Here is a 24,606-nt window from a genome sequence, read left to right as displayed (position 1 = left end):
TTATTCAGCGAGCAGATCGTTCCAGGTCTTCTTGAGGAATTCCCATTCTGATACCTTCAGAGTTGATGCCGGTGTTCCCCAGGGTAGTGTTCTAGGACATATCCTGTTCAACATATTTACATCAGATGTTCCTCCCCTTCCGGGCGGCATTCTGTCATTATTCTCTGATGACACTGCCATCATCTATAAGGGTCGAGTGATCCGTGCTCTGGCGAGAAGACTTCAGGAGGGCCTGGATGTTTTGTCCGACTATTTTGATAGCTGGAAAATTCGTATCAATGCGACTAAGACTCAAGCCATCCTGTTTCCGCATTCAAATTCACCTAAACTTGTTCCGCCTAGCAATGTTTTTGTTCACTTGAACAACAATCCCATTGAATGGTCAAGGGAAGTAGTTTACCTTGGTCTCACCCTCGATAGTAAACTACTGTTCCGTTCCCACGTGGACAAAACATTGAACAAATGCAACATCCTTATGAAAGCATTGTATCCCCTTATCATCAGGAAATCTGCATTATCGTTAAAAAATGAATGTGCTATTCACAAGCAAATATTTCTTCCTCTAATGGAGTACGCTTTGCCAGTCTGGGAGTCGTGCGCAAATACACATCATGCAAAATTGCAAATAGCTCAAAATAAATTGCTCAGAATGGTTCTAGACAGTCCTCCAAGGACGAGAAACTATGAGATCCATCGTCTGGCTGGTCTTCAAATGTTGGAAGAGAGGAAAGTACTAATTCTGGCTAGGTTCAGAGATTCTTGCCGAAGATCGGATCATCGCATCATTAATAATCTCGCTTGGTTTTAAGTTAGTTTTAGTTAGGTAGGATATTAAATTTTAAATTCACTTTAATCATCTCCTGTTGAGGAGAAAATTTTCCAAATGTTAGTATACTTCCAATTGAATAACAGGGACTATTAGTCACTCAAATATAAAATTTTCTAATCAAAGCTGACAGGCCTTTCAGGCTAAACACTTAAAATGTAAATTATATGCGAACATAAATCAATGCAAATAAATAAACTTTTTACTACTACTTTACTGGAAATCCCTTCAGTTGATGCGGCGATGTGAGATGAGGACGGTCGCACTCAGACGCCTATGCACTATGGTCTCCTTTTCCTATTTCAATTCTCTTCTGCAGTTGAACCGAACGGATGGCTATAAAACATGACGCTTCCTTTGCTTTCGATCATTTCTACCTCTACTCTCGCACCGTGAGGACCCATTTCATTGGGACCAAGCAGACAGCTCGTAAATCTACCGGTGTGTTAAGCACCCCGAAAGCAGCTCGGAAAAGCGCACCAGCCGCAGGAAGTGTGAAGCAGCCACGTCGCTACCGACCGGGAACCGTCGCCTTGCGTGAAATTCGTCGCTATCAGAAGTCGACCGAATTGCTGATCCGCAAGCTACTTTTTTGCAGCGTTTGGTTCGTGGAATTGACCAGAACTTCAAAACCGACTTGTGCTTCCAAAGTTTTCCGCCGTTATGGCACTGCAGGAGGCAAGCGAGGTATATTTAGTCGGCCTGTTCGAAGATAACAATTTGTGTGCTAAACCACGAAAAAACGCGTCACATCATGCCCAAGGACATCCAGCTGGCCCATCGTATCCGAGGAGAGCGTGCTTGAACAGCCGCGCTTCCGCTTTCGTCATTATTATCTTAGTACTTTAGCATATAATCAACGGCCCTTCTCGGGGACACCAAATTTATGGATCAATGTTCAGAAAAAGAAGCATTTAGCGAAAATGGTGGTGTCGATAATAATTCGATATCTCCTTTGAGCATTAATAATCTCTTTCTGGCAAATCGAAGTGGTATGATAATCACATTATTCGAAAGATAAAATGCCTCCTTTCAGCCTCCAACAACTCTTTCTCCCGTTTGTCGTTTTTAAATTCCATTTCTCCTCTCCAGTCGGACCTAACCTATCCTATAATCCGAGGTATCGATGATAATTCGATACCGATGGGTGCCATTGACTATGGATTTGATAGTGAAGAACACGATAAGATATGGTGTAGTGGATAATATATCAATATTTGTTTACGAATGCTGCAATCGTTCGTCGTTATCGGGGGTTATTGGGTATTTCCGAGGAGGAATCAATTCCCCCTTTTAGCGACAATAATTCTTTTCTGGCTAAACAAAGCGGTATGATAATCACTTTATTTGAAAGATGAAATGTCTAGGATTCATATGCTTGATACTTATTTACTGCTAAGTCAACGTTAGTCCTACGTCCACTTTGCGGTTATATCAAAGATGGTAATGGTAATGAATTAGAGAGACTTTAAACTCTGAGAGTTCATTCGTCTCTTAATATCAAAGATATAACTCACTTCTAGTTTTATTTTTTATTTTTTATCCCTTTTGTTTATTTTAGGTTCATCAGCATTTTAGCTGAAACAGAGCCGAATTTTAATCGTGTACATGTTACATGTTTATCATATCTATAATTAGTACATTACACAGTTGCCATTTTTCGGCGTAAGAGTATTCCCTTCTATACCATTGCATATGGTACACATTTACACAGTAGCCATTTAGGCGTAGGAGTTTTCATGCTGTTCTTCCATTATCCAGTTAGACTGGACAGCGGAGACAGTTGATTGATCATTGTTGAGTTATTTATAGAACAGCAGCCCAATGTGTCTTGCAGAGCAGAGCAGTTGTATGGATGAATCGATCTTATTTCGACCGTGGATCGATCTCCATCGTTAATGATTGTTGCGTGGACGTAGTTATTCTGTAACAACACAAAGATAGTCTATGAGGGCCCTGAGTTTTGAGCTCACGATCGATCGCTTACTAAGCGAACGCGCAATCAATGTGGCTACGGAGACCTCCCAATTTATTTTCTTTATCAATGGTAATTTTTATCCAAGAAAGGCTAATTTTCTAGTCGAACAATTGTATTGTTGCTTCATTCAATATTAACCTCACGTTGATGAATATATCGCCAAGCTAGCCGGACCTGCTCCTGAATACTCGATAAACGAACCGAAACCAACCGGAAGACAAATCTTGGATTATGACCAGCCCCGGAAAAACCAGACAACGGGTACATTCAGCTAACGCCATCCCCATGGACGAGTAATACTGTCTCATTCTGGACGGAACTCAAATTATGTCGTAAAAAACACTCCAATTAGCAATAACCATTGACATGTAGCATGTAACATGTTGAATAGATGGATTTCCGCCTTAACTAGAACATACAAAAGACTTTCCGAATGAGTAATAACTTTACTTTAAAAATTTTTACTTCATATTTCTAAAGTTTATTCAATCAAGAATATACCATAGCAGGGACTTTTCGAAAAGCCCATTATTTACCGAATTATAGCCATTTTAGTGATGCGCTATCTAATCTAGTGCGACCATGACAATTACCTTCAAACGCGTTTTTCTCGAAACAACTTTTGAATTTTATTTTCGTATTTACTGATTGTATTTTTTTTTTATAGTTTACATTGCCTGAGAGGCAATGAAGGTATGGAAAAAAATTCGAATTTAATGAACCGACCATGTACATTTTGTTTATTGGCCCAAAAAAAAAGAACCGTGTAAAATTTCAGCTAAATCGGACATGATTTACAAATGAAAGCACTCAAAGTTTTGATTTGTTGGCCACTCAGGCTATGTCCCAAAAAGTCAATTTCCGGGTAATTTTTTTTTTCTCGAGGTAACACCAGATCTCGACGTTTAAAGCATTTTTAAGTCATTTGGCAACGAAAAAAAATTCGACTTTCTAAACATGCTTTACTCCCCTCTTGGGAGATTTTCGAGGATAAAAATTAAAATAAAATTAGACCCGTATTTTTTTTATTTTTTTGTTAGGGTGACTATTTCCATTTTAGGTCCGAAAAATCCATGTTTTCACACTTTTGCCAAAAATGACTATTTTCAATTCATGTGATCGAGTTGAAAGAGGAAGTGACTTCCATAGATATAACACTAGAAACGCGAATGAATTAAGAACACCTAATTTCTTGTCACGTGCTTCACAAAACTCGTTGTACTTCAAAGGAATAAATGTTTTCAATTCGATGCCAAGACATATTGCATGCGCAACAACACTTACATAATTTAAGAGGGACTGTATTTCACACGTGAAAGCTGTGTTTTATTAACAGTCGAACTTTTTTTTTAAATTTTATGACGAAGATTTTTATTGACGAAGTTTTATACGAACGGATAATTAATGTGGACATTTTGTTTTTGTAGTTTGTTTTAATATTTTCAATAAACCTGAGGTTTTTTGAACGGATTATATTATGTAGACTATTAAAATTTTTGAAATTATCTTTTTTTTAAATTTGTATTGATCTCTATCATGTCTGTCATGATCTGGTGATGATGGGCTATTTTTATTTTTATTTTGTTGTTTTTATAGTTGCATTAGTTGAAAAAAAAAAAATTAAAGTAGTCTACAAAAGTTTGAGCGTCGCGCGCGTGCCCAGATATAAAGGATATTAAATTGAATGATTTTTAAGTGCCGGTCTAGGATCGATTTCTCTGAATGAGGATATTCATTGTCAATTCAAAACAAGGCTGGAGGTTGGACTTGTGCTCTGGTGGATCCTTTGGCTGCAAGGGCCTCGTCGGGGATTGTGTCACATTTACCCGAAACCCACTCACCCGAATGACAGTTACCCGAAAGACATTCACCCGAATTCCACTCACCCGAATGTAACATTTACCCGAAAGCGACACTTACCCAAAAGAAGGATATATTCAAATAATACACAAATTTTACTATATTTGTATTTGTATTTGTATATTTAATTCTGATCAGTGTTATTTAAAGATCATATTTGTCTCATACTTTCATTTCCATTCAAAAAGTATTATTCGTGGGAAGTACAATTCCAGAAATACTGGCATTGAATAAAATCCTTTTCAAAATAATGAAAAGTGAAAGAATGCAGTTTTATAACGTATTATTACGTCCATCCATTCTTATGGATGACGCAGCCCGTTTACGAGCGTCGGACGCCATACGTTCATCTGGTGCATCACGTTTGCAACCAGGCAATCAAAATGCATGCATAATTGCATAATTAACCGGGCAAACGTATGCAGTCCGACACTCGCTAACGCTCGGTCGGACCTGACTAAAGGATCGTCTCCTATGTTTCAAACAAACCGGGCAATCGGTGGAACACAGGTTTGCTTGCGAGAGGCCGCCGCTTCCGACGGCGGGTCGGCGGCCGACTCGGATTGCGTCATCTCGGCGGTAACACAGCGAAGTCTTCGGGTAAACGTGTTTCGGGTGAATGGAATTCAGGTGAATGAGACACAACCTCGTCGGGACCGCATCGGCTCTGTGGCGGACATGACTGACTATTTGGTGGTCTTTGGACATTGCAATTTTTTTTATATCTGTGAATAAAATCAGTGCGTTTTTTTGTGTTTGCCAAACTGATTTCAATGTTGAGAAAAAATAAATAAATTATCTTTTAGATAACTCGTCTTGCTCAAACCTCTGTAGGGGAAGGAGACGGGACCATCATCATAAAAAATCTTTCGAACCACTACACCAATCTAGATGTTCGACATATTTAATTAAATCCAATTAGCTGTTTTTTTTTGTAAAAATACTACTATTGCAGAACATTTGATTTATGTTTTCGTTATTATTGATTGTATTAGTTTTTTTATAGTTCTCATGGTCTCGGGACCAAAGGCGCTATACTTTTTTTTAATTTTTTCTGGAATGCTGAAGATTTTTTACATACAATATCTCGAAACCAGGGAGGCGTTTTTTTTCGTTTTTAAGTTATGATTTTTCAAAGTTAACATATTTTCAGTTTCCTTTCAATATTTCTATGCGACTAGACTGGATGTATGTGACTATGATCCAACTAATTGGAAAGTGTGTTATTTTTTCAAAAAGGCTAGCTAGTAGGTTTGAACACTTTGAGGCAGGGTTGCCACATTTAATTCTGTAAAATTTTCTGAAAAAATCTGTACATCTGTATTTTTAGACAAAAATCTGTATAAAAAATCTGTATCGAATGGAAAAAAAATATAGGTTGGTTTTCACTTTGAGCTTTTTTTCTTATATATGGGTTGTTAAATAAATCAAAGACATCCAAAAGCTGGGACCAAGTTATATCTGAGTCACTCAATTTTTGCCCCATATGATTCGACTTGAGTAGCCTCAACTCGTGATCCAAGCCTTGTATATTACTTCCTTCAACGAATTGAGGAAATTGTTGCACCAAATCATTAAGGCTTGGTAGCTTGACGATATTTTGAGGGTTTATCAAGACTGCAGCTATGTTCCACCAGTTCAATATAGAAGTCACGACAAATCGATTTGAAGATCAACTTCCAAGCTACATCCAATCCTTTTTCAGCTTCTTCTGCATCGCAAACATCTTCTGGCTTCTTCATAAAGTCCTCAAAGTCTTTCACATCAAGGTCAGCATAAACGAATCGTTGCACGTAGCTTTCCAAACATAAGTTACCCAACATGATCGACAATAACAGTCTTCTCTCATCATAAAGTTCGCAAAATCGCAATTCTGAAAGGTGCGATTGACGTTATTGATGAGTGGTAGAACAAAGTTTAGGAACAGTATAATCGGTTTAGTCATAGGAGCGTTTAAATGAGTCAATATACGATTGATTATGGTCATACATAGCTTGGAACGAAAGAAAAAGTTGAGGGTCTTGAAATCGCTCAAGATTTCGCTTAAAAACCGCCTCAAACGCAAGCCATCTCGTGGTGTTGCGTTCGACTTTTTTATAAATCAAGGCATCTATGTATGCCCTGTAATAAATTTAACTTTTAAAATTAAATTTCCAAAAATCTGTAAATTCTGTATTTTTGCTGAAAATCTTTGATTCTGTATATACAGATTCTGTATCTGAAATTTGGTGAAAAATCTGTAAAATACAGAATATTCTGTATATGTGGCAACCCTGCTTTGAGGTCCGCACGTTTCATAAAAAACATTCGCTTGGCGCCAGCAACGCTAATTCGAATTACTTGGCTTGTCGCAGCCCGTTCTTGACATTATCGGGAAATAATAAATTGTTAAGTTTTACTAATTTCAACGTTAGTTTTCATAAGTTCTCGACCCTGTTCCCCTACTTTCATGAAATTTCGAAGATATACATACGTAAATATTACAAACCTGTCCATATTTCTTCCCCACTATATCTCCAAGCGGGTAATCATCGAAAAATGTTCTACTTTTCGATCTGTTTTAATTTTAGTAAAAACATTGAAAAACATTCGGCCGATTAGTTCGAAAAACAGTATATTGAAATGCAAGAAACTGTATTTAAGTTTGGAGAAACATGAGTTTCGAAAGATATAATTGAAGTTCTTCTTAATATGTCCATTTTTCCCCACCTCCCCTACTTATAAAAACATAAAACTTGTTGGCGTGTGTAAGTTATTGATACCTACACAAAATCCCAACAGAATGCAAATGATACTAAAGTGCTGTCACTGGCCATTGATATACTAAGCGTACGTAACCACAGTGATGTCGCCGGCAGTCAGCCGATAGTTTTCGTACGTAACCACTGTGGCGTCGCCGGACGCCAGAGTGTTAAGTTGATATGTCGATCATCTGAATCGGTCCAATAGTTCAAAAGTAATAAATTTTTGAAAAACGTCATTTTTGGAAAAAAAAACGGAAACATTATTTTTTGAACCATCCGGTAACTTTGAAAAACCATAACTCAAAAACGAGAAAAAAAGTCTCCCTGGTTTCGAGATATGTTATGTGAAAACACCTCAGCTTTCCAGAAAAAAATATAAAAAAATATAGCGCCCTTGGTCCCGAGACTATGAAAACAATGCAAAACGAATACAATCAATAGTAACGAGAACAGAATTCGAATATTCTGCAGGTGTAGTATTTTCATAAAAAGACCAGGTCGACCATCTAAATCGGTCTAGTAGTTCAAAAGATATGAATTTTTGAAATACTATGGATGGGTCAACCTATGATACAACCGCAAGGTTGACGTAGGACTGCCGTTGGCTTAGTAATCATTTGTGTTGTTTTCAATCAGCAATAATCGTACTTCGAATGTTCCTCATTGGGTACGATATCGTCACTGTGCAGAGCTGTTGATTAAATTATTGATTAAACTAGTGAATGAATGAAACAGTTTACGAATTCAATTGCAAACAAATCCCAATTTAGGTCAATTCATGCATTATGGTAGTGGTTATTAACCACTCGCCGAGTGGTTAGCGTCTCACATTATCATGCCGGGTGTTCGGGTTCGATTCCCGTTCTGGTCGGGGGATTTTTCGTCAGATAAATTTCCTTCCACTTGCACTGTGGTCACGCGTATTCTAGAGCTTGCCCCTCGGAATACATTCAAGGCGTGTTATTTGGCTTAACGAATCTCAACAATGTATTTATGAATGACGCTAGTTAATGCATACGATGAGACGGCAAAAGTTCCACAGGGAACGTTAACGCCATTCAAGAAGAAGAAGGTAGTGGTTATCGCAGCAAATAGTTATCTACATTTTGCCTAATCATCAAAGGTATGCGTAGAAGTTCAGTGAGCTGGCGACATGAAGGGGCATGCAGTCTTGAATGACCGAGCCAAAGCGTTGCATTTGTACCCGCTTTTGTAGACCGTGTTAGCAAAACGCATTCCGGAGTGTAAAAATGCATGGGAGTATAAAAGTACTGCCGAGATCTGAAATGCCGATTTTCCCAATTTATTGGTTTCGGAATCTGTGTTGAGAAAACACATTCCGGTTTGCAAAAACGAAAGCGATTACAAAAGTATGGCAGCTTGCATCTCATTTGCAATGCCAATTTTCCCAGGCTCCATGGTTCTAAAGTCTGTTTTAGGGAAACACTCCGATTTGCGAAAACGTAAACGAGTACAGAAGTACCCGCTGCTTGTATCTATTTTGAAATGCCGATTTCCCTTGGCTCCATAATTTTGAGGTCTGTGTTAGGGAAACATTTCGATTTGCAAAAGCGCAAACGAGTACGTAAGTATCCGCTGTTTCCATCTATTTTGCAATGCCGATTTCTCCAGGCTCCATGGTTTTGAAGTCTATGTTAGGGAAACATCCATTCATTCCTGCGATGGTACCTCAATCGCTGTTCAATTATAACTGTGTGAATATCCGAGCGGTGCTAGCTTATATACCGATTGTTGATGTCAATACCCTGTTTTGAAAGCAATTTTAAGGCTATTGAAACAAGTTTTTGGATCAAAAAGTAACAAGTATATAACGCGTAGACATTTTATCTTTCGAATGAAGTGTTTATCATACCATTTCGTTCGGTTGTTTAGGAGTTATTAACGTTCAAAATCTCGGTCTCCGGCGTAACGCTTTCGTTTTCGAAACTTTGATTTTACACCCCGGTATAGAAATGAAAGACGTAGTCCTACGCCAAAAAAAAAAAAAATACTGGCGATGTAGTTGTTACGACTTACCACTGGCACTGTTCCTGATAAGGCTAATACCGACGAGACAACGAAGGAATAAATTATATTTTTTTTATGTAGTTACACTGTAGTTTTAGCTAATTAGACTTAAGTTAATAATTATGTAGTTATAATATATTCAAATAGTTTTAAAATGTATTGCTTGATGGTGGCTCTTTATCCACTTGAGCCTAATTAAATCAATGAAGGAAAAAAAAAAAATTTTTTTATAAAGTCATTTTTGGAAAAAGAAAAAAAAAATGGATTTTTCGGACAACCTCAAAATGAAAATGGTCAACCTTCCGAAAAAATAAAAAATACGGGTCTAATGTTTTGCGATAAAGAACAAAACTATTACTTTTCACGAACCACTATTTCGGTTTGGCATGGAATGGCAGTATATACTATTGAGATGCGAGAAAAATAGCATCTCTGATATCGAGATATGTTATGTAGAAATCCTCAGCTTTCCAGAAAAAATATTAAAAAATATAGCGTCCTCTAGTCCAAAGCCATGAAAATAATAAAAACCGACTACAATCAATGATTAAGAAAATGAAATCCATTTTTTTTGCAAGTTTACTTTTTTCAATAAAAGGCCTTCAATTTGATATGTCGATCATCTAACTCGGTTCAGTGGTTCAAAAGTTATGAATTTTCGAAAAAAGTCATTTTTGGAAAGAATGGGAAAAAGACGATTTTTCGGACCACCCTAAAATGGAAATGGTCATCTTAATGTAAAAATTAAAAAATACTGGTCTGATGTTTTGCGGTAAAGAACAAAATTACCACTTTTCATGAATACCTGAGAACCACTATATCTGGTTGGGATGTAATGGTTGTATACAGAGATGCCAACCTTCCTGATTTTTCAGGATTTCCCAGACTTTTTAGTACGCTCCCTGATATCCTGACGAACACTCAATTTATCTTGATTTTTCTGAAATGATCCTGATGACACTTACATTAAGTTAAACTGTGTACTCAACTTTTTTTATCTCTACCTTCAATTGTTTCGTGGCTTTCCAAAACAGTGAAAAATCATGAAACCAGATTGTCTGAAGAATTTATGAAATTACAACGAGATTATGTTTGAGGAACAACATTGATTTATTAAGGATAATGTATATGTAGATGTATCCCCAGAGTTATTAATGTAGGAAAACGTTTCTAAGTAGAATAAACTTTAATGATGGGACTATGGTAAATATATCTATAACCATACTAAATATCATAAAAATTAGGAAAAAAATCAACAAGTCTTCCACTGCTGATATGCTTTTCTCATGTGTTGAGTAAAGATTTATTCCAAAGCATGGATGATTCAGTGAAAATTTGAATATTGATTTCTCTGCAATTGACAAAAGTGATGCTGTAGGTTTTTCGGAAAAAATATAAACGATCCAAAAGTCAGGCGAAACACTAACATTTCCGCTTATGCGAGGACTTATACCATGCTTATTAATTCTTTTACATATCCGGTTTTCGCCCGAAGGGAGATATACTCTGTTTCTGGTGGGATTGGGATGCAACCTGTTTCTCACATGTATGGCTCACAGCAATTTTCGGACGAGGAAGCAGACATATTCTTGGAGGATAGAATTTTTAAGCTGTGTGAAAGATGGCGAAAGATCGTGAAACAGAACTTTGGGTATAAAATAAAATTATAATGCTTTGTTTAAAATTTTTTTAAGTTTTTTAAGTTTAAGTTTTCCCAAAAATCGACATTAACTTTTCGGACAACCCAATTTGAGCGATCCTGATTTATCCTGATTTTTATTTTCATTCTTCCTGATTTTTTCAAATTATAGTTGGCAACCCTGGTTGTATATATATAGATATCACAATGAATAACAATGCACAATGGTCCAGGAGATGCATTTAAGTGGAAATTAGCATTTAGAACTCGACAGTTATTCTCTAGACAAAAACTGTCTTAGAAAAGTTGTTATGAAACACAAATTTCTGCATTACTCGAGAATTAATCAAGCAAATGAAACGAAATTTGACATGTGGAGGTTTAAGGGTGCAGTAAATGTTTCTATGGTGGTTAGATACTCCTTCTCCCTCTCTAAGGAGGGGCTACCATACAAATGAAACACAAATTTCTGCATTACTCGAGAATTAGTGAAGCAAATGAAACCAAATTAGGCATGTGGAGGTTTTAGGGTGCAATAAATGTTTCTATGGTGATTAGACACTCCACACCCCTCTTTAAGGGTGGGCTGTCATACAAATGAAAAACAAATTTCTGCATAACTCGAAAACTAATCAAGTAAATGGATCCAAATTCGGCATGTGAAGATTTTAGGGTGCACGAAACGTTTCTATGGTGATTAGATACTCCTCTCCTCTCTCGCTCTAAGGGGAGAAAAGGAGAGGGGTCTGTCTTCATTCTATCATATTTTCTGTATCAAACATTTATTCCATGTGCTTGAAAAATCTTGAACGAGAATTGTGTCTGAAAATAATCTGATATTATAATGATGAGTTTTGGTAGAAGTACTAGGAATTTTTTAGTAAAAGATAAATTCAACGGGGTCGATTAAAAGATCAATCAATGAACAGTTCTGCGATTGGACTCATGAACTTGCGCTTAGTAAGAAAACGTGAATGTTTGAAGGTATTGATAACAAAAAAACAAATTTTGGGCGGGACGAAGTTTGCCGGGTCAGCTAGTTTGAAATATAAAAGTTAGAGCAAAAAACAGTTTTTTCATGTTGACCCTAACGTAACTTAGAAAAAAGGCGCTTTATCGGTTATTTCAAGAGATAGAGAAAAACTTTGTTCTACAAAGATGTCTCAAATAATTGGAGCTACAACATTGTCGAACTATATTTACCTCTATCTATAAAGATAAGAAAGTTATATTTTTTATTTCATCGACATTTTTGGTCACCCTATTTTTGACAACATAAAAACGAGTGCTCTATCATGAGTAACAACTTTGTCTAAGACAGTTTTTGTCTAGATAATAACTGTCAAGCTCTAAATGCTAATTTCCACTTAAATGCAACTCCTGGTCCATTGTGCAATGGTTTTATCATAATCGTAACTCTGACAGGTGTCCTGATTTTCAAGTTTGACCAGATGGTATCCCTATGTACAAGGCATTTCGTATATGTTCACATTAACTCGAATTAGAGGAAGCAGAATAAAACTGAATAATAAAACTGAAAAAAACACTCATCTAAATGAATTCAAACGGCATGGTAATTGAAACGTGATAAAACGAACTAATAAAATATAAAATATCAAAATATATGTGTTATTATAGTGACTTTCAACACTATAGGCTGGTTCGTCACTTTACTTCCATTTTTGGAAGAATGTCTGGAGTGAGAATTTAACTCGTGACCTTCAGCAACCTGTCCAATGTATGATATATAATTTATGTTGGAACGCAAATTGAAAGATTTCTTTTCAATTCTGTGTGAAATAAAAAAAATCTGTAAGTTACAGCTTCTTGATTTTAAAAAGTCTAAAAGTCTGACTACAGACTATTCTGATGTTTTGGTAATTTTGATCGCCCGGTCGAACGTGGACCAATCTTCGCTCGAATTTAATTTAACAAGTGAAAAATCCGTTACTAAAACTGTAGTTTATCAAAGTTAGTACTCGGCAAACCTTTAGAAGTTGATAATCATAGCCGAGCTCTCCACGTGCTCAATAGATATTACATAAACATAACTATATTGGTAAACAAATTAAATTCCACCGTCGATTGAGTTTTTGTGCGTGAAATGTAGTAATTGAGAAAGATTGAGTCCGGTACGTTTTACAAACCATTTAGAACATGGAAAAAGTGTGTACCAAAAATCTTATTCATTTCAATCTGTTTCAGAGAGTTAAATTTGCATCATAATTAGTGATCGTTTATGATAGATATAAAATAATTTAAGAGGACAAATGACTTTAGAGTGTTTCTTTGTAATTTTGATTATTTATTCAGAGAATTTATAGGAGTTTGTTCATAGGTGTACACAACCGACATTCGACGTCTCTTGCCTTGTGTTCATCGGAAATCTCTTCCTTTATTTTCGAAACAAATCAATGGCCTTGAAACTGGTTTTCGGAAGGAAATAATGCCAACTCAACATAAATATAGCTAGAATTCTAGTTAAGCTATCAATTAATGAACCTTTCTTCACAAAACCAATATATAATTGGTGCTATTTAAGTTCGATTCTGTATCTAGACTGTGGTAAAACCCCACCTTGACCTATATTACGCTTTGAAATGAAACGGTTTATGAGTACGGGATGGGTTACTGTAAGCACTAAAACCATAAAATGCACTCAATCAAATTTGCATATTGCATAGCTTGAACCGATATGAAGAATAAAGAATGTGATAAACCAATAAAATGATAAATACTGTTAATAATCACTTCAGACAATCGTTTCGGCGTTTCTCTAAAACGTTAAGTGAAATCTCCTAGTTTGAATCTGGAATAACTGTTCTTTAAATTCCTGTCTGGTCGAGAGAAAAAGCCCGGCGTCAAGATCAGTGTTCTTTTGCACCAAGAACGCTGTAGAAATCGCAATAAAAACAAAACCCACTCATAGCAAATCGACATGGAACGAATCAATCAAAGCAAAACTACGTTCCCCATAAAAACCAACAGTTGCATTCCAATATCGAATCAGACTCACTCGAAAGCGATCGAATTGTCATATATATCGCCAATCAATCAAAACAATCGCCAACAGAAAAAAAGCGCAAGAAAAACGATAAATTAGTGCGAACTCTTGGCCGTTCGATCTCGGTTGTGTTCCAATTTGCAGCTGCCGCTGGAATCTGGTCGTGATGGCCTTGTCCGTTAGGTCGGGGGGCGATAAATATGACAGTTGTTACAATACAGTGAATGCGCTTCAAAGCACACACGGGACAAACGGCAAATCAATCGCTCATTAACTACATCTTCGAATGAACCGAACGAGCGCGCGTTTTACAAGTCTTGTCATTGTCATTTGCTGCCCTATAAATTAATATTCATAAAATTAGATCACGGGGCATCAATTAAGAGCGTTCGAATGATTGCTCTCTTGCTCACGGAACGGATCAGATGACCAACCAACAGATGTCAAGGTGCTACAGCGCTTTGCCGAGATTTTCGATCCGACCTGGTCAATTATTGGGTCGTTTGGGAGTATTAATCTTTTATAACGCTGTAGAAAATAAGCATGAAATAAACACAAACAATCATCTACACTGTATGACACAGTATTGAGAAACTAAAATATACACAGTGTGTCAATTGATTGTAGTGAAAATTAACTTTGAAACAAGTTTTTTTCATTAAGTACTTTCCACCAACTGCAATATACTTTTTTAAACGGTTTCATAGCGATTCAAACACGTGATCCAGAATACGTTTGCTTTCTGATCGAAAGCAGTCAAAGGTATGTTTTATGCTGTCCATTAGGGTGCCGATGAAAATGGTCATCTCGAATTTCAAAAAGTTACCCCATAAAAATATTCACCACCTCGAAAAAACATCCCATGCCAAATATCAGCTCAGTCGGACTTAAGGGAAAGTGGCGCAAAGCGGTCAAATCAAATCGCCGCTGCGAATAATAATCCCATTCCCCTTCAGAGTTTTCCGAAAATTTTCAATTGTCATGTTTAGTTGAAATATGTGTAATATTTTTATGGGACCCCCTTCTCCATTTCAGAGGAGGGAGGGGTGTCATACCATCATAGAAGCATTTCTCGTACCCAAAAACCCTCACATCCCAAATTTGGTTCCGTTTGCTCGAGTGATTCTCGAGTTATACGAGTGTCAAACCACTACAGAAACATTTAATGCCCCTTATATTATTATAATTCATTGATTATCGAGTTCTGCAGCATCCCCCCTTGTTCGATTAATTGACGAGTTATGCCGAAATTTATGCTTTGGAATTTCCGAGGAAATAACATAATTGTTATCTTCAGGGTGTATTTTGTCCACTAACAAAACTAAAAACGTTGAACCTCCTGCCAAAAGCTAAGTTTCATGGTCACCATTTGGAGTTTCAAAAGAGTTAAAATAACAGATTTCTGAACAATGAAAAGAATAACATTTGAAAAACAATTGTTCCGAACAATCACAGTCCTACGGAAATGTAAAAATTCACATTAGGGGAAAAAGGGGGAATTTGGACCACCTAAGCATTTCCAAACCGCCTAATATTTCCAAACCAATACTCTAAATAAAAAATGTCACATTGTTTACTGAGCTACACTTGTTTTCTCTCAATAAATAATGTTTAATCATTATATAAATCTTTAATCTACCAAATATATCATAAAATAAAACAGATGATTCTTGGACATTAAAATTTGATGCGGGGTGATTTGGACCGTCTGTGGGGTGATTTGGTCCAGTGTGTGTTTCATCGAAAAAAACATACTTATGTTTATGTAAAGTATTTCGGGGTAATGTTACAATCAGTAACAATGTTTTGGGATCGATACCAGGTGTCTTGGCCAGATTCCAGACCAGAAAAGTTGAATTGACACCATCTCGAATTCTGCATGAGTCTTTTCACTGTTGGTCGAGCATTTTCAAACACTTTTGATGCTTGGTCAAAGAAAATCCGTTATCGATGGCCTACGTTGCTCATCCAAGTTCCTCCTTCTTCCAACGGTTTCTGTCCATCCTTTTTTTTTGTAATTCAGCGGCATCTAGAATCAATTAGAACAAAGAAAAGTGGCGAGGAAAATGGTGCAATATGACCAATTTACCCCACAGAAACGTGTCCACACAACACGCAAAAATTCAAATGCAATTAATTTCATTTATTGTTATCAAACTTACAGTTTCGCTACATCAAATTGTACCTCTTCTGTAGGCGAACAGAACTTTACTGCACAATACACTAAAAGTTTGTTTAATTAGCGGGAAAAACCTTAAAACCACGATAGGAAAACTCACATTTTTTGACGATAAGTAAATGTTCTTGCTGTGGAAATTATGTGTTATGTGGAAATATGTATTTTCCGAGCTCCAGAAGTTGAGTTCCATGAAGCTGAATTCGGCTATTAAATGCTGTAGAATAATGGGAAACTATAATTCTCACTATCTTGATTATTACAATATTACTACGTACTTTCGTTCGGGAATCTATCAGATTGAATCCATGCTTGTTGATCGCTACTAGCAATGTTTCCGGAAGATTTTGATCTGTAACCTGCTTGTCAACGAAAAACGTGGAACCGAACATTGGAAATTTGCAAACAATCTTCAAAAACTCTGTTTTCACCTCAGAGTGACTGATGCGTTTCAATGAAGTGACCTTCGAAATGATATCTTTCTTCCAGAGATAAGTCTTCTGCATTCTGACAGCATCCTCGGGAACCAGGCAATGCATCATATCAGCGAATATGTAAGCTGAAAGTTCTACAACCTCTGCTTTCGTTACTTTATAGTATCTTTGCAACAGCTTAGGCACTTCTTGGAAGAAATAAAACCTTTGATTCGCGTTAGGGTCCTTCCCAGGCCCCACGTAAATCCATAGCTTCTTCATGAAAAATAACTGATACTCGCAAGAAATTCGATTGTCATTCGTCCTGGACGGAAGCGTTTCTTGTATCCGTTCCTCCGACATAGAGAATATCATATCACCGATTTTGATAAACAAGCTGAAGCCTTCGCTGGACTTCAGCTCTAGTCTTCCGGTGATAGTTTGCAGTAAGTCAGCAACCTTCGTGGACGATTCTATCTGGAAAGCTTCGTCTGTATCATCCGGGAAGTACACTTTATGATAAATCTCAACAGTTCGATAGCGAATCGCTTCCACTTCCACAGTATACGGAGGCAACCTCCTCCGCCCAACCTTCATGACCTTCTGTATTCTCTGCAAGCAATGGATGCTTTCTTGTCCTGAGGAACTGGAACAACTCTTCAGAAGCGGCTGACTAGGTAGCATCACCCCCGTTGCTAACCACATTAAATCCCATTCCCGTTCTTCACTGATCTGGATCTGATTCACCGTAAACTGTCGCATAATTTGACAGAATACTTCATCCCTCAGTATCTCATCGGTCAGTGCAGGGACGAATATTCTGTTCCTGTTTATCGTTTCTCGTCCTTTCGGTAGATCTCCCATGTACTGGAAATGAGAGTGTTAGATGGAATACATGATATGATTAGGAGAACTTTGGGAAAGATGCACCGTTTCGGTAAAACGCATCACCTTGAAAAATCATGGGAAACGCAGTAATCGGCAGGATTTTTCTATGCTCATAACTTTCGTTTTTCATTATAAATACAATTAAATGTATTGTAGCACCAAAAAACACGTCCATCTTTATAAAATAATAATATATTAAAACCTGCATGATTTCATGCAACTTTGCCCGCTTCTGTCATAAGATTTTTGAAGCATTAAAAAACTTATTTCAATTTTGCAAATTCCAATACATTCTCAAATGTTACCAGAGCTATTAATTGAGTTTGAATCAAAAAATGTTAGAAATCTTATCTTATATCAAAATGCAATTTTATAATTCATCTCATAATGGGGCACATTGCTCCAGTATGGAAATTAATAAAGAAAGTTAGTCAGTTCCAGTGTTACCATTTCACTCAGATAATTGATTTATACCCAGATGGTTTCTGAAAAGCCAACCATTTTCAAATATCTTTTCTTGTATTCTGTGATAAGAACCAGAACGAACAATGTTTTTCAATGTTTTTGACTACAAAAGTCCATCCATGATTAACACTCCTATACTCGCGCATTGGTCTGTCAGACCGAGAAATCAATAATTCGTTCATTTCTCAGAAAATATCAGCACTACGACTTTGCGTTTCTCTCTAGCTTCGTTATTCGTCGTTCGTCATTTTAGTTTTAGCGTTTCGCATGTGTTGGTACAAAGGGGATGTGTGTCACTTTTTTAACACTTTCGGTCTGATACACCGAGGCGAGTAACAATTTTGCACAAGTACCTTTTCTCATATTCTAGAATATTGTTGAATGAAATGTATAAATTAATGTTAGTGGCGTGGAATATTTATTGAATATAATGTATAAGATCATTACCGGATTATTCTTATTTGATTTCAGTCCCTTTTGTAACTGGATTGAACGATATTTTCAGCCCCGCCAGCGTGCAAAACGAAATAACAATGATTTCGTTTAGAAACTATGAGGGTTTTATTTGTTTTTCCAATAATTTTCAAGTCTATAAATATCTTCGCATATTTTCAAATATCTTAAAAATAGAGACATTTCTTTACATTTGGCATCCTTGATTCGAACGCTAAATTCTGTTTTTGACGTTTTGAAGTATGCGAGTGCGAGTAAATTCATATATATATATATATATATATATATATATATATATATATATATATATCGATTTGATTTCAGTCCTTTTTGTAACTGGATTGAACGGATCTATTCGTCGTTAGACTCATACGTTCAAAAGCAAAATATAAGTGTTTGACTTTCGTATAGTTATTCGCTAAATATAATGGTCATACATATATATACTTGTGAAAGAATTTCAGTTACAGTTACAGTTTCGGGGATATTTTTTTATAATGAACAATATCAACAAGAAACCAAGAGAAAGAAAAGGAAGTTCCTAGAAATTCTTTTATATCATCTTTTTTTTTTTTTTTTTTTTTGTTTTAAAAATGATGATGATGGTCCCACCTCTTTCCCCTACAAAGGCTTGAGCGGGACGAGTTATCTTATTGATAATAATTGAGTTACTGAGTTTATTACATCATACTAACCAGTAAGCACATTAAATTGGAAAGAAAACGGACTGGTTATCCCGCAGACATAGATTACTAATCGATAGAACAATTTAAGCCTTTGTCTAAAGTATTCATTCCATGGCATGTCGAGAGAATTTCCAACCCGGGAAGACCCTAGACCGATCGGGAATTGAACCCAATGCCTATGTCAGTATTAGCCATGAATTTTCAAGGGAAATCCCGCTTTATCAGATCCCCGGCCACGGCCTGCAATTGCGATCGTTTCCGAGTTCTAGTAGCTGAGCAAACCCAAGCCTTATTCTAGCCGACACTTCAGGCCCATCACTTCACATATCCCAAGGCATGTCAAGAAAATTTCCAACCCGAAAAAATTCTTGACCGATCAGGAATTGAACCCAATACCTATGTCAGCATTAGCCTAGAATTTACAAAGGAATTCCCGCTTCACTGGATACCCGACAACGGTCTGTTAATCGTTTTCGAGACCAGACAGCTGAGCAAACCTAAGCCTAATTCCAGCCGATACTTCAGGCCCTACATTCAACCTGGGGTATAAACGTGTCAACCTGAATCTGCAATGAGATCCGCCACAACACAGAAAAATCTTGATATAATTATCTGTTGAGAAGATGAATTTACAAGTATTCCGATTGAGCTATCCCTAGCTTACCTCAGGTTTCCACATTAAACCCCTTGGAATGACTTTGTTTTATTCGATCAAAAATTCTTTTGCTTTTGTTCAATCTCTCGTTTCTCTATGTTTGCCAACGCGCGCGGGCTCAAACTATTGCAGACTTCACAATTATTTTTTAAATTTAATTGAATAACTAAGATATATATAAAAGCAAAAAAAAAAAATAAAATACCATCATCACCATAGTCTTGACAAGAAAAATACACGGACACACATACACTCAAAAGACAATAATTTCCTCGTTTTATGAAATAATGAAATAATGATGATGATCTCCTCAAAAAGTTTGTACTGTACGAGTTCTCTTGTTGATCTTTATGTAACAATTATTAAAATAACCAGTAAGCACATTGAAGTAAAAAACAAAACAAACGGACCGGTTATATTACAAACATAGATTCCTAATTGAAGAACAATTTATGTTATCAACTTAACGTATTTAACCCATGGCATGTCGAGAGAATTTCCAACCCGGGAAGACCCTGGACCGATCGGGAATTGAACCCCATGCCTATGTCAATATTAGCCATGAACTTACAAGGGAAATCCCACTTTATCAGATCCCCGGTCACGGCCTGCATTTGCGATCGTTTCCGAGTTCTGGTAGCTGAGCAAACCCAAGCCTAATTCTAGCCAATACTTCAGGCCCATTACTTTACATATCCCAAGGCATGTCAAGAAAATTTCCAACCCGAAAAAATCCTTGACCGATCAGGAATTGAACCCAATACCTATGTCAGCATTAGCCTAAAATTTACAAAGGAATTCCCGCTTCACTGGATACCCGACAACGGTCTGTTAATCGTTTTCGAAACCAGATAGCTGAGCAAACCTAAGCCTAATTCCAGCCGATACTTCAGGCCCTACATTCAATCTGGGGTATAAACGTGTCAACCTGAATCTGCAATAAGATCTGCCACAACACAGAAAAATCTTGTTATAATTATCTATTGAGAAGATGAATTTACAAGTATTCCGATTGAGCTATCCCTAGCTTACCTCTGGTTTCCACATTAAACCCATTTGAATGCTTTCATTAAAAAGAATTGTTTTTGCATATGTTCTATCTCAAGTTGTCTATGTGTGCTAACGCGCGCGGGCTCAAACTATTGAAGATTTCACAAATATTGTTTAAGTTAACCATCATCATTATAGTCTAAAGATAAGAAAATACAAATATCCGTTAAACTTCGTCATCTTACACACTAACATTAATTATATGCAGGGTCAAAAATCTAAATCATGCTTCAAAAACTCTTTACAAATACTACGGAATATTCGAAGGCTTGTTGCTGTCTTTGCTTCATTTGGTAATGTGTTATACAGGCGATATCCTTTATAAAAAAGTGAGTTTTGGGTACATGACATTCGAAAGTTCATGGTTCTGAGGTCACTTGCTTGCCTTGTGTTATATCGGTGCATATCTCTTCCATACGTTATCGTGTTTTGTAAATAGTTCGGTGTCATGCCGCTAACCATCTTATATATGAACGTAAGAGTGCAATATTTGATACGCTGTCCCACTGACATCCATTGTAGGCATTCAAGCATAAATCTTCGTGGAGTAAGTCGATCGCATCTCAATATCAAGCGCATGGCCTTGTTTTGAACAATTTGCATTCTATTCATTTGCCTTTTATTTGCGAGAAATAGCACAGATGCACAATAATCGAAATGTGGAGCGATCAATGCTTTGTAGATGGTAATTTTACTTTCAAAGGTCAAGAATCGATTAATTCTACAAAGCACTCCATATTTTTGAGCTGCCTTCTTTATAGTATAGTTTATATGTTCGTCGAAGCGCAGCGTTTCGTCAAGAATAACGCCAAGATATTTGATTGAAGTCGTTCTTTCCACAGTTTGCCCATCGATAGTTATACTAAGACTATCACTGTCAAGATTGCGTGTCGATACTACCATATACTTTGTTTTGCTAATATTTAACTTAAGTTTTTTCCATCTCAACCATTCGTCTAAGTTTTGCAGTTCACGGTTCATCTTGACGAAGCAATCTTGCAATGTCTCAGCAACAATGAATATCACTGTGTCGTCAGCAAACAAGTTTACGTCACTGTCATTTAACACCTGTTTAATGTCATTAATATAAAGCAAGAAAAGCAGCGGCCCCAGAACACTTCCTTGAGGTACACCCAGATTCACTGGTCCCGCCGATGATTCACTGTCCCTGTAAATAGTGATTTGTGTTCGCCCGTTCAGGTAACTTTCAAACCAGTTCAATACAGGTCCAGTTACATTATAATTGGAAAGCAAATCAAGTAATTTCATTCGATCTACTGTTTCAAAAGCCCTCTTCAAGTCAATAAATACAGCCAATACTATTTTTTTCGTTTCGATAGCCTGTTTCCATTTCAGGAGTAATAAATTGAGAGCCGTTTCACAAGAGTGGTTTTTCCTGAACCCTGACTGTTCCTCAACCAGAATTCCATTTTTCGTTATATGTTCCAACAGTTGGTCTTTGATAACGATTTCGAGGATCTTTTCGTATAATGGCAACATATTCACTGGTCTCCGGTCTTCTGGCTTGGACGATTTCGGATTTTTTGGAATCGGTATAACAACAGATTTCTTCCAAGTATGAGGGCATTCGCCCCGAAGCATAGATTCATTTATTATATATAGTAGATTTTCTTTGATTAGATCAAATGCATCTACTAATACGGTTTTATTGATATTCTCAACACCTGCACAGTTTTTCAAATCCATTACTACCTTCCTAAGAGTTGCCATGTTGATAGTTTTAAAGCATCTCAATTGTGAAGACAGGCCAGGGAAAACAAAATTCAGTCGATTTGATGGAGCTACAATACCATTGTGGATTTCTTCCACACTTGAAGTGAAAAAATTGTTGAGTTTCTCTGCTGTTATATTGTTATTTTCCTTTTTACCGTCAAACTCAATGTCGATATCCTTGCTGCCGCCTGGATTACATAATGATTTGATTTTTTTCCATAGCTTCTTCGGATCATGCTGTATTGTATTTATCTCATTTTGGATGAATTTATTCTTGGAATGCTTAAGTTCACGTACATAAATATTTCTCCATATTCTGTACGTGCTCCAATTTCCAATAGTTTTTGTGCGTTTAGCTATTATTAAGTAATAATCTCTTCGTCTCTTTATGTTAGCCAACGTAGAGTTATACCAGTCTTTGTTACTAATATTTCTGAGTACTGGAACGGCAGTCTGACTACCGGCAATTATCTGTTTCATTGAAGAACAAAGCGCTTCTTCTAGATTTTTTGCAACATCATGAAGAGAGATTCGTTCTCCAATCGGAGTTATTTTGTTCTGTAAAACAGATTGCAATATTCGTTTTGAATAATTGTTCCAACACTTATATGATTTTTCCTTTTTTATTTCAGAAAAGTCAACATCAGAAAAATGGCAGACCATTCCAATTGTTTCATGATCCGAGATTTTGCTATTGTAAAAAATTTCAATCACACCATCGTCGAAATTCGTAAATACTAAGTCAATGGTCGTCGAAGATGTTCTGGTTATTCTAGTGTGATCATTTATTCTTTGTCTGAATCCAGCGGCTTGGGTGATTGCTTTTAATTCAAAAGATTTCCTATGCTCGTCCCAATCAATGTTAAAATCACCAGTTATGACAATCATTTTTTGTTCATATACTTGTATGTGCTGTAGCCATGCATCTTCCAAAAATTCTAAGAAGTCCTTGTCACTAGCACTAGGCGAATGGTATATTCCAGCGTATATTCCTGAAATTTTGCATCCTCTGACTTCAACGGCTAGAAACCAATTGTCCCCATATGTTCCATTGAAAATTTCTTTAAAATATAAAAGGTTCGAAATATACATAGATACGCCTCCAGTATGGGCAGATCTCGACAAACAATTGATCATTGTGTATCCAACTACATTGAATCCATTCAGATCAGTCAATTCCGTTAAATGTGTTTCAACCATAATTAATAATTTCGGTTTTTCATTGGACAACAATAGTTCTATTTCGTCGAAGTGTGTCCGTAATCCAGCCACATTTAGATAAAGCGCATCATATTTTTTCAATTCTCCTTTCTTGGGTGGCTAAATAGAGAAGTCCACCTGTTCCTTTTTCCTCTCGTAGTTTCGGAGGAATATAGGGCAGTTTGTACTCCACGCGAAATGTTTCGTATCTATGTCTATTCTTCGTTCGTTTTTAATTTTGTTACAATTTGAACATTGAATTTCTTCGGATGTACAGTTCTTGAATTCATGATTTTTGCCACATTTCGGACACACGCTGTGTTTTGCTTGGCAGTCGACAATTTTGTGACCATATTCACAGCATTTGAAGCATCTTAGAATCCTCAATCCATCAATAACTCGACATTTTTCAAACCCGCAAAATACTGATTTAGTCTCTATCATTTTATTATAAGTATCCCCATCGACTTCTATTATAGCACTGTATTTATTATATTTCATTTTATTATTACAATAGATTTTTCTTACTTCGAAATGTTTGGTTTTGTCCAACGAAGGGTTCTGTTTCAACAACGCAACTTTCAAATCATTTTCATTCATTTCTTCGCTAAATCCTATAATTTTGATCGTCGGTCTCAATGCTTCTGGTATCTTAACCTCGTAGTCTTGACCCAGTTTTTTCTCAACATTAACCTTGATTAACTCAATTGAGGTTTTATCTGAAGCAGAGACAACAACTGTACCATTCTTCCCGTTTCGCAATCCATTTATATTCAATCCTTTGGGATTGACATTATCTTTTAACAT

General features: G+C 36.6%; 1 protein-coding gene across 1 annotated transcript; it reads right to left on the bottom strand.

The window, feature by feature from the left end:
• LOC129773430 (myosin-VIIa-like) lies at window positions 1–24,606 on the bottom strand. The gene is made up of 3 exons (XM_055777038.1): window positions 24,328–24,606; window positions 16,534–17,535; window positions 1–183 (listed from the first exon to the last, which is right to left on the bottom strand). Exons 1-3 carry the CDS (start codon window positions 24,604–24,606, stop codon window positions 1–3), a joined length of 1,464 nt encoding a protein of 487 aa, XP_055633013.1.

The sequence above is a fragment of the Toxorhynchites rutilus genome, chromosome 3 (genome assembly GCF_029784135.1).
Source record: "Toxorhynchites rutilus septentrionalis strain SRP chromosome 3, ASM2978413v1, whole genome shotgun sequence".
Lineage (NCBI taxonomy): Eukaryota > Metazoa > Arthropoda > Insecta > Diptera > Culicidae > Toxorhynchites > Toxorhynchites rutilus.
The sequence above is the reverse complement of the archived record's forward strand: the minus strand, read 5'-3'. Positions and strand labels throughout refer to the sequence as shown.

Coding starts and splice junctions, on each gene's coding strand:
- LOC129773430 (XM_055777038.1), bottom strand. CDS start 24,606: ATGTTAAAAGATAATGTCAATCCCAAAGGATTGAATATAAATGGATTG. Junction 17,536..24,327: donor ACAAAACCAAACATTTCGAA/GTAAGAAAAATC, acceptor TCTCATTTCCAG/TACATGGGAGATCTACCGAA. Junction 184..16,533: donor TGATAGATTCCCGAACGAAA/GTACGTAGTAAT, acceptor CGACCCTTATAG/ATGATGGCAGTGTCATCAGA.